Source organism: Lepidochelys kempii, chromosome 2 (genome assembly GCF_965140265.1).
Source record: "Lepidochelys kempii isolate rLepKem1 chromosome 2, rLepKem1.hap2, whole genome shotgun sequence".
NCBI lineage: Eukaryota > Metazoa > Chordata > Testudines > Cheloniidae > Lepidochelys > Lepidochelys kempii.
The window spans coordinates 119,053,755-119,068,510 of record NC_133257.1 but is presented as its reverse complement, the minus strand read 5'-3'; the positions used below and the strand labels follow the sequence as shown (position 1 = coordinate 119,068,510).

General features: G+C 37.8%; 1 protein-coding gene across 6 annotated transcripts in view; it reads left to right on the top strand.

The window, feature by feature from the left end:
* Nucleotides 1–10,768, top strand: part of PRP4K (pre-mRNA processing factor kinase PRP4K) — a 50,557-nt gene extending 39,789 nt beyond the window's left edge. For 2 of the 6 annotated variants that reach the window (XM_073332159.1, XM_073332154.1), the window contains 7 exons: nt 3,952–4,066; nt 4,637–4,788; nt 5,403–5,489; nt 6,704–7,457; nt 7,968–8,013; nt 8,538–9,478; nt 10,577–10,768. In XM_073332159.1, coding sequence (XP_073188260.1) covers nt 3,952–4,066; nt 4,637–4,788; nt 5,403–5,489; nt 6,704–6,907 — 558 coding nt within the window. In that variant the 3' untranslated portion in view covers nt 6,908–7,457; nt 7,968–8,013; nt 8,538–9,478; nt 10,577–10,768. The remainder of the gene's footprint in view (nt 1–3,951; nt 4,067–4,636; nt 4,789–5,402; nt 5,490–6,703; nt 7,458–7,967; nt 8,014–8,537; nt 9,479–10,576) is intronic. The other 4 variants (XM_073332158.1, XM_073332155.1, XM_073332157.1 and 1 more) reach the window with 4 other exon arrangements.
* The last annotated feature ends 3,988 nt before the right edge of the window (nt 10,769–14,756 follow it).

Below are 14,756 nucleotides of genomic sequence, written 5' to 3'. Positions count from 1 at the left end.
TCTGAAGAAGTGGGTTTTTTACCTATGAAAGCTTATGCCCAAATAAATCTGTTAGTCTTTAAGGTGCCACCAGACTCCCTATTGTTTTTGAGAATACGTCTAACAGATTTATTTGGGCATAAGCTTTCATAGGTAAAAAACCTACTTCTCAGATGCACCCTGAAGAAGTGGGTTTTTTACCAAAGAAAGCTTATGCCCAAATAAATCTGTTAGTCTTTAAGGTGCCACCAGTCTCCCTGTTGTTTTTGTGGATACAAACTAACACGGCTACCCTCTGATACTTAGATGTATTCTGTGGATCCCCAAAGGTCCATTGACCACAAGTTGAAAACCACTGGTCTACACTACAAACTTTTGTTGATATTACCATGTCATTCAGAGGTGTGGAAAATCCACACCTCTGAGTGATGTAGTTATACCAACCTAGTCCCCAGTGTAGACGGCGCAAGCTCTCTCCTGTCAGCATAGGTAGCGTCTTCACTAAGTGCTAGAGCAGCGCTATAACTGTAGACAAGCCCTAAGGCACAGCTAGGGTTAACTTGATTCTTCCCTCCCAATTCTGAGCTTGCATGAATGGAAAATCCAGTTTGCCTAATTATCTTGTTTAATTTGACTGTTCAAAGAGATTAATCTTTTCTAACCCGACTATATTATAGATATGATACATCTCTCTCTGGCTGAACTGTGTTAAAATAACTTTGCTTTTCTTAAATACATTTTTAAAAATCAAATATATTGAGTTAGAATCCCCTGAGGGAAATCTGAATTGTTCCCTTAATGTTATCTAAGGTGAGAAGTCTGACTAATTTGAACTGATGGATGGCTTCCCTCTGTTCTCTTGAAAGCATCAACTAAGAAATAATGTCAGTGCTTAGAAGCATGACTTATAATAGTATTATAAAGGATTATAAAGACTTGAAATAATGAAGAGGATTAAGTTAAATGGAATAAGTCCAAAAACTCCTACTCTAGCTCTCCACACAAGTATCCAGAAACCAATTTAAGTGCTCAGATTGACAGGTTATATTATACATTTTAAGGTTCAATCAGGACTTTCTTCTATGTTCCCTACAAAGTTTGAGCTTGGCTTAACTAATCTGTGGTCTGCCAGCCACAAAATGAGAGTAGATTTTTTTTCCCCAAGATGATTATATCTCTTATTAGCATGGTTGAAATAATCTGTAATAAATTTAACAATGTAGTATAATCATTTTAACCAAATAGATGTCTGAAAAAAGTGAGCAGGCAAGAACTTAAGACTTTCTCTATTTCTAAAATTTCCTATTTACTCAATGACTGAAAGAGGTTTCCACCTATAACATAGTTAAAATATTGAGTTTTAAAAATTGCCCACATGAGTAAGAATACAACTGTTCAAATATTTTAAAGCTAATCTTTAGACCTCTTTGTGAAAAACAAAGGCTTTACGTAAGGAATCCTAAAATAAGCATTCTGTCTTTCAGTTTGTCTGCCCAAGAAGCCTTAAGTGCACCCTTTCAAAAAAGGAAATCAAACTGTGAAAGATCTTAAGGCCTCATTTCCCATCCAAGTATGATTTAAAAAAAAAAAGTAATGTCCTTTTATGAGTTGTCAGCAACCCCTAGAAATTATAGCGATCCAAGCCATCAGTGCGATCCTCATTTTGATAAAGGAATTCTCTATGGCATCCAACCATTTACACACACATACAGGACAATGTGTTCTAATAGAAAAATAAAGTTCTCACCTTTATGATGATATCTTCAGTTTATTCAGGGTCATCTCCAGCATTCGCAAATATTTCTGAATAGAACTTCAAAAATTCTTGTATGCTTTTTCCCTTTGGTGTTTTTTGTATTAGTCATACTAGAAGTTCTGGCTCAATTTAGAATTTTGCTTTTTTCAGTGTATAAAAGTTAGTTTTCACTTTTCCATTCATTCTACAAACAGAAACAAAAAACTACATGCACATGCAACTTTACCCCTTTTTTCTGAGAGAAAATCCTGCTATCAAAAAATTCCAGAGGCGAGTGACTGTAAAGTTAATCTCTGGAGTGCAGTGCGGTCTCGTACTTAAACTTGTGTGAAAAGTAGTGAAGTGCATTGCTTTAATCTTAGCAAATGCCTGTTCAACTTGTGAAAGCTGAATAATATAACAAATAATAAAATAACATGTTTTTTGACTACTTGAATATATATATGTCCTACTGGAATATTTTTTCATATTAAAGATTCTAAATTTTATTACAGTACATACAAAATGAATACTAATGTTCGTAAATGACTTCAACAAATGTTCTAACTTTGTATTGGAGGCATGAATTCTATTCCAAACAGTCTAAAACTTTGTAGAATATTTTTTTTGGCTAGTCCTTATAGTTGATTCATTTCATTTAATATGAGGTATTTAAGTCTTATTGGTGGTGTGGTAATCTAATAGAGGCTGTATGTTTCCAGCTATAAGAATATTTACCCAAAAAATGACATGAACTATGTAATATTAATTAGCTAATAAGTACTAATTCCGATGTGCATTGTTATTACTGACACAGTAAGTTGATATATGAATACCAGATTTAGAGAGTGAGAATTTTAGCCAGCTCTCTGGATTGGCAACAGAGCTGAGTGCTGCAGTTCATGCTATCCAGGTATGGAAGTGACTTTTGTTTGCTCTGTTCTTGGGATCATTGGAACTTGGCTGCATTGCAGAAGTGACTCTCTTGCGCTCTGAGTGGAAAATTATGTGCCTTCATTACATGAGCACATTCTGGACTGATCTTCAGACAGGGAATGTTGTCTAGTTCTGCGCAGGCTGCTACCCTGTCTAATTCTCTGGAGCAGGGATTCTCAAACTTCTTTTTTGCTGGGCCCTGCTTTGAAAATATTTCAGGCTGTGATGACCTTCCCCACCCCACCCTTGGTACTGGACATAACTTTCACTGCATCAGTGCAGATCCCTACAGAGCTAAGTAACCATATCGTTCCCCCACTTACTTCTGCACTGCTGCTGGCAGCAGCACTGCCTTCAGAGCTGGGCGGCCAGCCAACAGCCACTGCTCTTCGGCTGCCTAGCTGTGAGGCAAGGGAAAAAATGATCCCAATAGCCTTGCAACCTCCTTTTGGGTCAAGACCCCCAGTTTGAGAAACTCTGCTCTAGAGAAGTAGATTGGTGAAGATTTAGGGGATCCTCAGGACCTTTTATATGACCAACTTTTGATCAAGCCAAATATGGCAAGGAAGAGCCATTTCTCTGATGACGGGGAAGAGTGACTAGGACTCTACTACTATTTGAAATGTGTATTGGTTCTGTATTTGGGGGAGGCGCACTCTGAGTTTGTGCCAGCTCAGAATTTGTGTATGTTTCTTTTGAAGACACATTTGAATGTAAATAATCTTCACTTATTAATCTTGCACATTGTTCGGGCTCAAGAATGGCAGCCTGGGGAGCAGATTCCAGCCTTTCTCACCAGGTGTCATTCTTACTGTGTACCTAGAAGAAATCTTTTTTTAAAAAAAATTGAACACACAGTTCTTGGACATATTTGTCCATGGTTTTAATTTTTTTTGTCAATCATGTTAACTGATTATTTTTGGTGGGCTAATAGCGCATGCATTTGATATAAGTAGAGAGAAAATATAAATTTGGAAATGTTATTTAATAGTCTCTCAGTTTATAGATAAACAACTGTAAAATTAGTCATATTGATCAGTAAAAATGAATTTTAAAGTCAGTAGTTTTTATGATGTAGTGCCATTCATTGTCATTTCCAGTTTAAGAAGGAATTACAGTTTCATTAGAATACGAGGAACCAAGATAGAGTAAGGGGAACAAATGTTAAAGTTAGTTAAGGGGATTATTGGATGATTTGAGATTGTCTTGTTACTGGTGTGTGACAGTTTATGTACTATCACAGCATCAGTGACAATCTGTGTACTGTCACTGTGCCAGTAAAGCTTTTATTTAATTTGCAGGTGAATGAATCTAAAACCATATTAAAGCTTTGTGATTTTGGATCAGCTTCACATGTTGCAGATAATGACATCACACCATATCTTGTCAGTAGATTTTATCGAGCTCCTGAAATTAGTAAGTTTATCTGACGTATTTCTCTCGGTATTTAAATTACGTAAATACTTGACTGGTAATTATCATACATGGCCATATGTATTTGGAACATTGATGCTTCATAGATAATCTAAAAACTAAAACCAAAGTTAAAACAATAATCTTAATGTAGCCAGTCCCGCGATCTATCAGTAGCAGAACACACTAGCATCTGGTGAAAGAGAGCTTGAGATGCTCATTGTTTGGTCCTAGTCGGGCAGGGATTTGAGATGTTGCAGAGGCAGAACAGACGGACTTTGGTGAGCAGAAGCTCACATGACCTTTCCAGGGGGGAGGGGTAATTTTGGTTGACAGTTTCCACTGTTTTTTATTTTGTGGTGGCCAGGGCAAGATACAGTTAAAGCCCACTGTCATGGGAAAATGGAAAGACTTTCTTTCTCTTCCTTTGATACTTTATTCTTCTTAGGAATATGAGTTTTAAGGTAGTTCCTAAATCAGGGTTTACAGGATCTTTTTGCTCTTGCGGGATGTTATGTTTATGCCTGCTTTTGTGATATTAACTGATATAATCAGAAAACTCTTCTGTTTCAGTTATAGGAAAAATCTATGATTATGGTATAGATATGTGGTCAGTAGGCTGCACGTTATATGAACTTTATACAGGAAAAATACTGTTTCCTGGCAAAACCAATAACCATATGTTGAAACTTGCCATGGACCTCAAAGGAAAGATGCCAAACAAGGTAAGAAATGTGTAAACTGTTTAAAATCTCATATGAAATTGCAGTAATGGGCATCATAGTAAACACTGAATTTGGTTTGATGTCTTAAAAGCCAGCATATAACAACCTTTTGACTGTAGAATTTGTATTGATTATAAATCTTATGACGTGAAAGTACATGACTTCTTTTTCTTAGACTATATGTGTTAAGTGAAAGCAGAAACCTCTTTTATACACCGACCTGAAAAAATAAAACACGTAAGTAAACGGAGAATAACTGTGTGTGTTATCCAACTGGTTTGAGTGACGTTTTATTCAGTTTAGTCTTGCCAGAAGCTGGGAATGGGCGACAGGGGATGGATCACTTGATGATTACCTGTTCTGTTCATACCCTCTGAAACACCTGAGATTGGCCACTGTCAGAAGACAGGATACTGGGCTGGATAGACCATCGGTCAGATTCAGTATGGCTGTTCTTATGTTCTAGTCATTTCTCGCTGTTCTCTGAACAAGTGTTAAAAGTGTTAAGTAATTCATATTACTGTAAGGCAGTAGATGTAATCTTCAGTTATGATGAGTCTGAAGTTTTCAAGACAAAAAACTGTACAAAACTCTTGCCTCTGTTTTATTTTCAGATGATCCGAAAAGGTGTATTCAAAGATCAACACTTCGATCAAAATCTCAACTTCATGTATATAGAAGTAGACAAAGTAACAGAAAGGGTAAGTTTTAAATGGACTAACTGAACTATAATTTTTTAAAAAGTTTTTTAACTATAATAATGTTTATGAAATTCAGTAATTAATGCCCTATTAATTAATGTCCTAATTAGTACCAAGATACATTGTGAAGGCTGTTTAAAATATTTTTTTCCCCTGCAGAATGCAGAGAGTTTATTGTGATAGGTTAAATTATGTTCTAGCAACAGGGAATTTCCCTCAGGCTTTGTATTTTAATTTTTAAAAAAATCTGGTTATTCTCAATCATAAACTGAGTGCACTCCTTCATATAATTTAACTTTCAATAAACTTAACTTGAAATTATGAATAAATCTTAATGCTGCTGCCTTCCTTTGTTTTATTAAAATTAGAAAATGTGCAACTTTTATGTGAAATGTTTGTTATAGAATACTCCCTTAAGCCTGGTCTACACTACAGAGTTAGGTCGACGCAAAGCAGCTTACTTCAATTATAACTATGTACGTGTCTATGCTAAAATTTCGCTTCCTCAACATAACTGCCCCACTATCCCAACTTAAAAACCACCTCCACAAGAGGCATAGAGTCAGTATCGATGTAGTTAGGTCGATGCAGCGTCAGTATAAATATTGTGTTGCTTACATCGACTGTTACTGGCTTTCAGAAGCCATCCCATACTGACAGTACAGTCAGTACAAGCGCTTCTGATGAGGACATGCACCACCAACACAAGGAGCATAGTGTGGACTACAAAAGCAATTCAATGACTGTGATGGCTGTATACCGACGTAATTTAGGCCAACATAATTTTGTAGGGTAAATATGCCCCTAGGGATTATAGTGTGTACCACTGAATGTTAGAGTGCACCCTAAGAATGCGTCAAATTGGCAAATATAGAACATGCTTTCTCACTTAGAATTCTCAATATACTAATCCACTGAGTCTCAAATGAAGAGAAGCGGATCTTAAATGAGATGTGCAAGAAAATGAATGCATTTGGCATAAAGCACATTTACTAGTCTTACGTTCAATTTTCAGTATTTCTTTAAGTAACATTTACAGTAATGAGAGTTACAACACTAAATTTGTGTTGGACAGCAGTAAATTTAGGAGGAATAACATCAGAGAGAGAGTGAGTTCTTTAACTGGAATATGTGCTTGTTACTGTGCTCATAGTGGTTTTATTAACTGTGCTAATTTATGTAGAAGTAAATGTTGGTTGCACTTTTTATATTAGGAAAAAGTTACTGTCATGAGCACCATTAATCCAACCAAGGACCTGTTAGCAGACTTAATTGGGTGCCAACGACTCCCTGAAGACCAGCGGAAAAAAGTACATCAGCTAAAGGACTTGTTGGACCAGATCCTAATGTTAGACCCAGCCAAACGGATTAGCATCAACCAGGCTCTGCAACATGCCTTCATCCAGGAAAAAATTTAATTCAGATGAAGAAGTCCAAAGGGTTTGAGTAGTTAAGATACAAAGACTGAAGAAATTTCACAGCAGTTTATTAATGTATATAAACATAAATATTTCCCCTGCAAAGTTAAGGAAGAATGATATATTTGAATTAACACCAAGGCTGATATTTCTTTTAGAAATGTTAGAGTAATTCTGTTTGTGTCTTATGTGAAAATTTTCACTGTAGAACTGTTTTAATTGCCAAGACTGCACACAAGTACAATGCTAATGTATATGGTTGCAGTTCATATATTATAAAAAAAAAAAAAAAAAAAAAGCTTGTTATAAAAGAACAGTAATACTGGGTGGTTGATTTGTTTTTAGCAGACTTGGCTTCATTTTTGTCTTTAAAAAATGGCCAGCATAAATGCTGTTTATATTCACGTTTTCCTAGGTGTGTGTGTGCAGGCCACAGCAGCATGCCCTTGGTGTAGTCAGTGCCGAAGGGGGTCTGTTCCTTCTTGAGCCTGCCTGCAGGGATGGTCTCCTCTTTTAAAGCAGGTTGTGTACAACTTTCAGTACACTGAAGGTAAGCTAAACCATCAACATCACCGGTGTTTAAGATGTTATTTTACTGGAACAACTGACAAATGAGAGACAATAGCTTTATGGCAGAATTCCCTGCATGTTTGATAAATGATGTTTTATTTTCTGGCATTGCAACTGTGGCATAGTTACGACTTCTGTTCTGTTCATCACATTTAAAATTTGGAGAATGCGCACTTGATGGATAGAGCGCCTTCAGTGTACTGTTCTTATTACTTTAATTTTTTTAATCAACTTGCTATAGACTTTGTATACATTTTGTTAAATATAGTTCACTATGACATAGAACCAATACTTACAGAAGAGTTTTCATTTACTAATTACATATGTTGGGATCTGATTCTGAAAGACCTTATATCTAAAGGATAGATAGACAACATAATGAAATTTTTAACTATTTGTATGTCATTTTGAAAGTGTACTGCTTTATGCTAAAAGTGTTTCATTTGTTCATTGTTTTCATTATTTGTGATCATGTTGTCTTTCAATACAGGCATAAACCTTCCACTCTTGAACAAAGCAGCTGCTTTTTAAAAGCGGTAATTGCTTCTTTACCTTTTATTTCTTTTGTAAATGAAGCTTTTCTTTAAGAAATGTGACAGTGTTGTCTCTTGCATAAAACAGTTGACACTCACTTATTGTAAAGTGAAGATTGTTCTGCTGCATGTAAAGTGGACCATGCAGATTTCTGTATGTTTTCAGTATGCATCATTAGATAATAAAGTCTTTTGTGAACAAGGCATTTGTAGCCATTTTTAAAAGATTTTGTCTTCAGTGCTGGTAAATCAGGTAATACGTAAGAAGAAACCCTTCATTTTTCTGTAAATCCTTTAATTAAAGGGATTATTAAAAGTTATGATCTTTGGAAGGCGATATTAGACTACATTAATTAGATCTCTAATTATCATCATTGTAAAAGAAAGAAAACAAACCAAAAACCTACAGATACTGTCTATCTGCTTTCATTGTTATGAAATTATTCCTGTAGGATATATGATTGAATTCAGGCTTTAACTAATGTTTGTGCTATTTTTCTCACTTTTCCTTTTGATGGTGCTGAAAGAGAGAAAGGAAAGCGAGGCACAGGCCACTCTACGCCTACTCCATGGGTCTGATTTGATGAGACACCAACTTCACCTTCCTAACAAGGTTATTTCTGACAGCATGTGTAGATAAACATTTAGCAACCAGTTAAAAATAGTTTGAAACATTTGAGTTAGTTATGCAACATGAAGAATCCAGAATCAAACTTTTCCAGTCCATACTGATGTTTTAAATATAATTTGAGACAATAAAAAATGCATCTTTTTATTTCCATTTATTATTTGCATAAAAGGTATAGAAAAAACAGGGATTCAGGGGTTTTTTTGTAATACCCGTTTCAAATTGTAAATAGGACTTCTTTATCCATCTAGGCACAAACATGCACACTTAGTGCAATCAAGGATGGAAAATGAGACTAAGCAGTCATTCTGCTGGTGGGGTGTTCCCCACCAAGGAGATGTAATGAACTACAAAGCAGGCAGGTGATGGGTGATGTTACATGCCTATTTTGAACCTTCAACCTGTCTTTTCTCAGTTTTTATTTTCATTTTTAATGAAAAGTAAATCTGTTCCTACTTCAACGTATTAAGTTTCTTGTTCATACAGGAAATAGAATGCAGATTTCACTCTTACTGAAATGAAGAACTAGATACTTAGTTAATTCCACACAAAGAAATTTGCACTGTTCTGGTGACGCCTATAACATATCCAGCACTTCTGGTGGCAATTTTACACAGATGTAGTGAAATCCTATTGTTTCTGTTGATTTTGACTATTATTTTGTATCCCTATTTAAGAATAATGAAATGAGTTGTCAACTCCAATAGAAACAATGCACCTTATACCTACAGAACTTTTAAAAACTATTCTAAAGAAGAATAAAGTTGCTCGTTTACTTGTTCTTTGTGTTGTAGGTGCCGCTCAAAAGAAGATGATGACCACCAGAAGACATGAACAAAGGTTTCTGTCCTATAAAAGATATGAAAATATTTTTTATGTCTGTCTAATCTTTCTGTTTACAGCATTCATTAGCACTATTGGTAATTTTAAGAATAGTTCTGTTGTGATGGTATTTATATGTAAGATGTGCTTGTTTCATTTCTGGTCGATGTGATTTTGTTGTGATCAAATGTAGGAAGATACACAATACTGTATCTGTTTGCTTTCTTCTTGTAAGAGAAATATTGGGTATGATACTTTTCCTTTAGGAAGGAGTCAACCAAATTTGACGGTAAAATATATATATTTTAGCATCACTGACGTTTTTAAGATTTTACTAGAAGAGGATACAAAATTTTGTTCCCATATTTTATTGTAGCACATGCATTATATATGCTAATACTATCTCTTACTTACCTTTAGCCAACAGAGCAAACATTGTAACTAGGGAGGTGGGTTATGAGAAATTGTTGAAAAACAAGTGGATCCTGGTCCTTGGCCCTCCTCCAGCTCCCTTTGTGCTTTTCTGGCAGAACAAAGGAGTTGTAATTCTGGCTTGAGCATCCAGCTAAATGGTTCCCCCAGCATGGAAGATTCCTGAGTGGTATAGAGACATAGTTACCTATTTGCCACGCCTCTCCCTCTCAACCTTTAGTGTAGGGGAGAGTTGGATGTGTGACTGGAGTGGTGCTGAACTCTGCTGATTCCCAGCTGTGGCAAACTGGTACAAAATAGAAGAATCCCTGAAGCTGCCATTTGCAGTTGGCTTTTGGATGAGGGTGGTATACAGCTATATTTGCTGCCTCCACACCTCAGGCCCTGTGCGACGTGAAACTCGGCTGAACCCAAGCATTTAACCCATGATCTGTGTCTCATGGTGACTGAAAATCAGCAAAAAACAAACTAAAAGTGCTTTTGAATCTGGGCCCCCTGATGAGAATTAAATGCAGTGGGAATGTATATTAAAAAATCTCTTTACTACTTATATTTGTTATGTATGTTGCTTAGGTGAATACATATAGGTTGACATAATTGAAAACCATTTTAAAATAAAATTGTTAATGAATTTTGATTTTGAATCGTCACATCTTTTAATAATGTTTTTCCATCCATATATAGGGTAAGTGGCCGTAAACCTCTGAAGAACCTTTGAATATATTGATCCAGAAGGCTGATCATTCTGTGAGAATGCAGGAGATATAACTTAATCTTCTACAGTGTATTAAGTCATCAACTGTAACTCATAGTTATAGCAGCAAATGTTCAAAGTGGCAATTGCTTCAAGTTAATAAAATAAGATTTTGGAACTTATTTGCATTTTGTGTTTTTTACTTTTGCTCTGTTTATAATGTTGATAATATAAAGCTTTAAAATACTTTTTTCAAATACTTGCATACACTAAATCATAACATGCCAGTGTCATTCTTCAGATTCCGTTTTCTCTGTTCGAGTTTAGGCCAGCACTGAGGTACCAGAGGTGTTCAGTTACCTGCTCCATCACACACTTTCTGTGTGACCTTGAGCAAGAGTCATTTAGTCTCTTTGTGCCTCAGTTCCCCATCTGTAAAGTGGGGTAATAGTGCACAGGATTTTGTGAAGATAAATACGTTAAAAATTGTATCACACTAATGGGGGCCGTTAGTGACTAAGATAGATGGCTGTAGCTTAATTGGGATAAGAGTGTAAAGATTGTAGGATGGGAAAAGCAGCCTGATGAAATGGCGAGGATTATGTTGCCTCTTTAATTCAGAGGTTGTGCTTGCCATTTGTTTTTAAGTGTATTGTTGATTCACTAGCTTCTTGGACAGGATGGCTAGCTGTCTTCATCTAGCCAAGAAGTTCTAACTCTTTTGGGTGCAGACCTTATTCACCATGTCACTGTGTCACTTTGAGGTTACAGTATAGCAATGTAATCTAGATGGTACAATACCTTAAATCAACTTAAAAGTAATGCTGAATGTGGTGGCTTACTTGTTAATTGGAGTTTCTCACTTGAACACATGAAATTGGTGCTCTGTATTGGCTGCCTGTTAATTGCCAGGTGGAACTTGGTATTGACCGGTCAGTTTTTAAATGGGTTGGAGCTGCCTACTTGAGACCATCTTTCTTGCTAGGTGATACCAATGGTGCAGTTTTGATTAGAAGTGGTTGAGCTGAAGCCCCCTCTGTTTAAAAGAGGAGGGAGCTGCTGGAAGGGCATTGTCTGTGAAGGGCCTTGAACTTCAGAATTTATTCCAGCCTTGACCTTGGGTCAAAAATCACCCAAATCTGATGATCTTCAGGGCATGCTGCAAAAAAACTTTTTGAGGCTTTCAAGGAGGAAGTGTGCAGTCTGGACTGGGATCTACGTGCAAAGGGATGGTGTTTGCAGCTAGGGTGGACTTTTTCCCCACGTCCTAATTTTGATGAGTCTGTATTTATTTTTGTCTGTACTAGAATGTTTATATCTCTAATATATGGTCTGAATTGACAAAATACAACATGACCTTCCCCCTCCCCTCAGCTTGCCTTCCCTCCTCTTAGCATCTCCACTTGCCCCAGTAAACCCCAACTTTCTCGCACTTACTCTCATATCCTCCCTAACCCCTTAATCTCACACTCTCCTCTGGCTCTTTCCTGTCAGAACACAAGCATGCTGTAGTCTCTTCCATCTTAAAAATATCCCACACTCAACCCCACTTGCCTCTCCAACTACCACCCATTCTCTCTTTCGTTTCTAAGCTCATTGAATGTGCTCTTTACAATCTTTTTCTGCCATTTTTCCTCCAGTTTCATCCTTGATTCTCTCCAATCCAGTGTCTGTTGCTTGCACTCCGCTGAAACCACTCACCAAAGACACTAATGACCATTTCCTAGCCAGCACTTCATCCTTGTCCTCCTTGACCTGTCAGCTGCCTTAGATACTGTTGACCATTCTTTTCTTAAGATCTTGTCCTCCCTTGGCTTCCATAACTCTGCCCTGTGCTGGTTCCTCTGTGTCTCTAATTCAGAGGTCCCCAAACTGTGGGGTGTATCACCTAGGGGGTGCAGAGGAACGTTCAGGGGGGACATGATGGGGCCCAGGCCAGCCCCATGGGGGATGCGGAGAGAGCGCCACCCTGCCCCTGGCCCCACCCCCAGCATTGGCCCCCGACCACACCCTGGCTGCAGCTCTACACCTGCCCCTACCCCCAGTCTCAGCCCCAGGCTGCGGCTTCGTTTCTGGACCCAGACCCAGCCTCGGCCCCCTTACCCCTGTCTGTATCCTCCTCCCTCCACCCCCGAGCCATGGCCTTGCTCCCAGCCCCGGGGTGTGTGTGTGTGTGTCTGCACATGCACACAAAGGTAAGTGGAGGGGCATGACTTTGAAAAGTTCGGGGACCACTGCTCTAAATGCTCTTTCAGCCTGTCCGTTGAAGGATCCTCCTCATCTGCTGGCCCTGGCCCCACATCTTTCTGTGAGGGTTCCATGTGGCTCTGCCCTTAGTCCTCTTTTCTCCCTCTAACCTCTCTCTGTAATATCATCTGCAAACACAAATTCAATACTATTTCTATGCCAACAACTTCAGATTTACCTCTATTCTGGACTGGTCTCTTATCAAAAATAAAATCTTGGCCTGTCCCTCTAACAGGGATGCTGATGTTCCAGGCATCCCCTCAAGCTCAATATGACTAAACGAGAGCTGTTAAATCTTCTAACCCTCGCCCCCAAGACCTTCCCATTACCTCTTGCTTGATCACTGGACAACACCACCATCCCACCTGTCTCTCAGGCTAATAACCTGATCGTCGTCATCTATTTGAACCTGTCTCTAGATTATCACATCCAGGCTATGTCCAACTCCTGCAATTTCTTTCTGCATAGTATTTCTAAGATATGGCCATTCCTATCCAGTCACACAGCTAAAACTCTCATTCAGGCTTTCTCAAATCTGTTATTGCAACATCCCTCTCTTTGGTCTTGACAAATGCAGTGGTGTTCTGCTCAGAACCATTCCAAATGCTGCTGCAAAGATCGCTTTCATAGCCCATCACTTTGACTGTATAACCCATTTGTTTGCATCCCTCCACTGGCTCTCCTTCCTCTATAATATCAAACATAAAATTTACCTTCACTGCCTATTCCCGTCTTACTTATCCCATCTCATTCACCATGGAAGTGCTGACTCCCCCCTCTGATCAGCCTGTGATGCCAGCCTCTGTTTCCAAACAAGCAGTTTGCTTTGTCCCATGCTGCCCCTCATGCTTGGGAGAAGCTCCCCATAAACACCTGAAAACTAACTCACCCTCCTTAAAACTCGTTGGCTGTGATTCCTACAAAAATCTTCAACGGTTAGGCTGCTGGTATGCTGAGACCACTGCCTGTAATACTGACCAATATTCTCATTGTTTCCTTGCATTACCTCTTCTATCTGTAACGGTCTGTTGTCTCTTATCTTCTGCTTAGATTGTAAGCTCATTAGAGCAGGGTCCATCTTTTTATTCGGTGTTGTACAGCATTTAACACAGTGGGGTCCTGGGTACTTGACTGGGGCTCTGAGACATTACCGTAATGCAAATAATAGGTGCTTTATGATGTACTATAGACCTCTAAATAGCAATCTGTTTTTCACTTTGTCTCACATTTTCATGAGAGTTAATACATGTTGTGATGTGAATATCTGTCCACTAGGAACTGAACCAACACCATTAACGAACTGGTTACTACTGACCCAGGGTAGATTTTAATTGATAAACTAAAGATGAAAGGTTCCATATCCTACCACTTCAGTAGTTCTCAAACTATTACATTTACCCCTGATGGTAGGTGAGCCAGAATCAGATGTTATGCAGGTTGGTTGAACGTGTATTCGAATAAAGAATCCATTAGAACTACACTGATTAAAATTACACAGATGATATGCCAAGTATTTTAAGTTTTAGATGTGGTTTGCTAGGCCTTAAAATTTGAGAAACTGCTTCATTACTAATATTCTGATTCATCCAGTCACATATGTTTAAGAAATAAATATTGCATGCATGTTGAGAGGTATCTGCACATTTGGTGTACAGTAAAGCAGGAAGCTGAAGACAGTGATTCTTGGATCTGAAAAGAGAAACCAAAAAAGGTCATAGACATGAATTAGATTTTTAAAGGAAATGCTTGATAGCATTTATAGAGCTCCTTTCACCAAATAACCCAAAGTACCCGAAAAATGGAGTGTTACCTATCTTTACATACAAATCACTTCACCCACACTGAAATGTGCTGCAACAGCTTAACATTAAACAGCAATGCTATGCAAGTTTGAACAGGAAGTGAAAAATAATTAATCCTTTT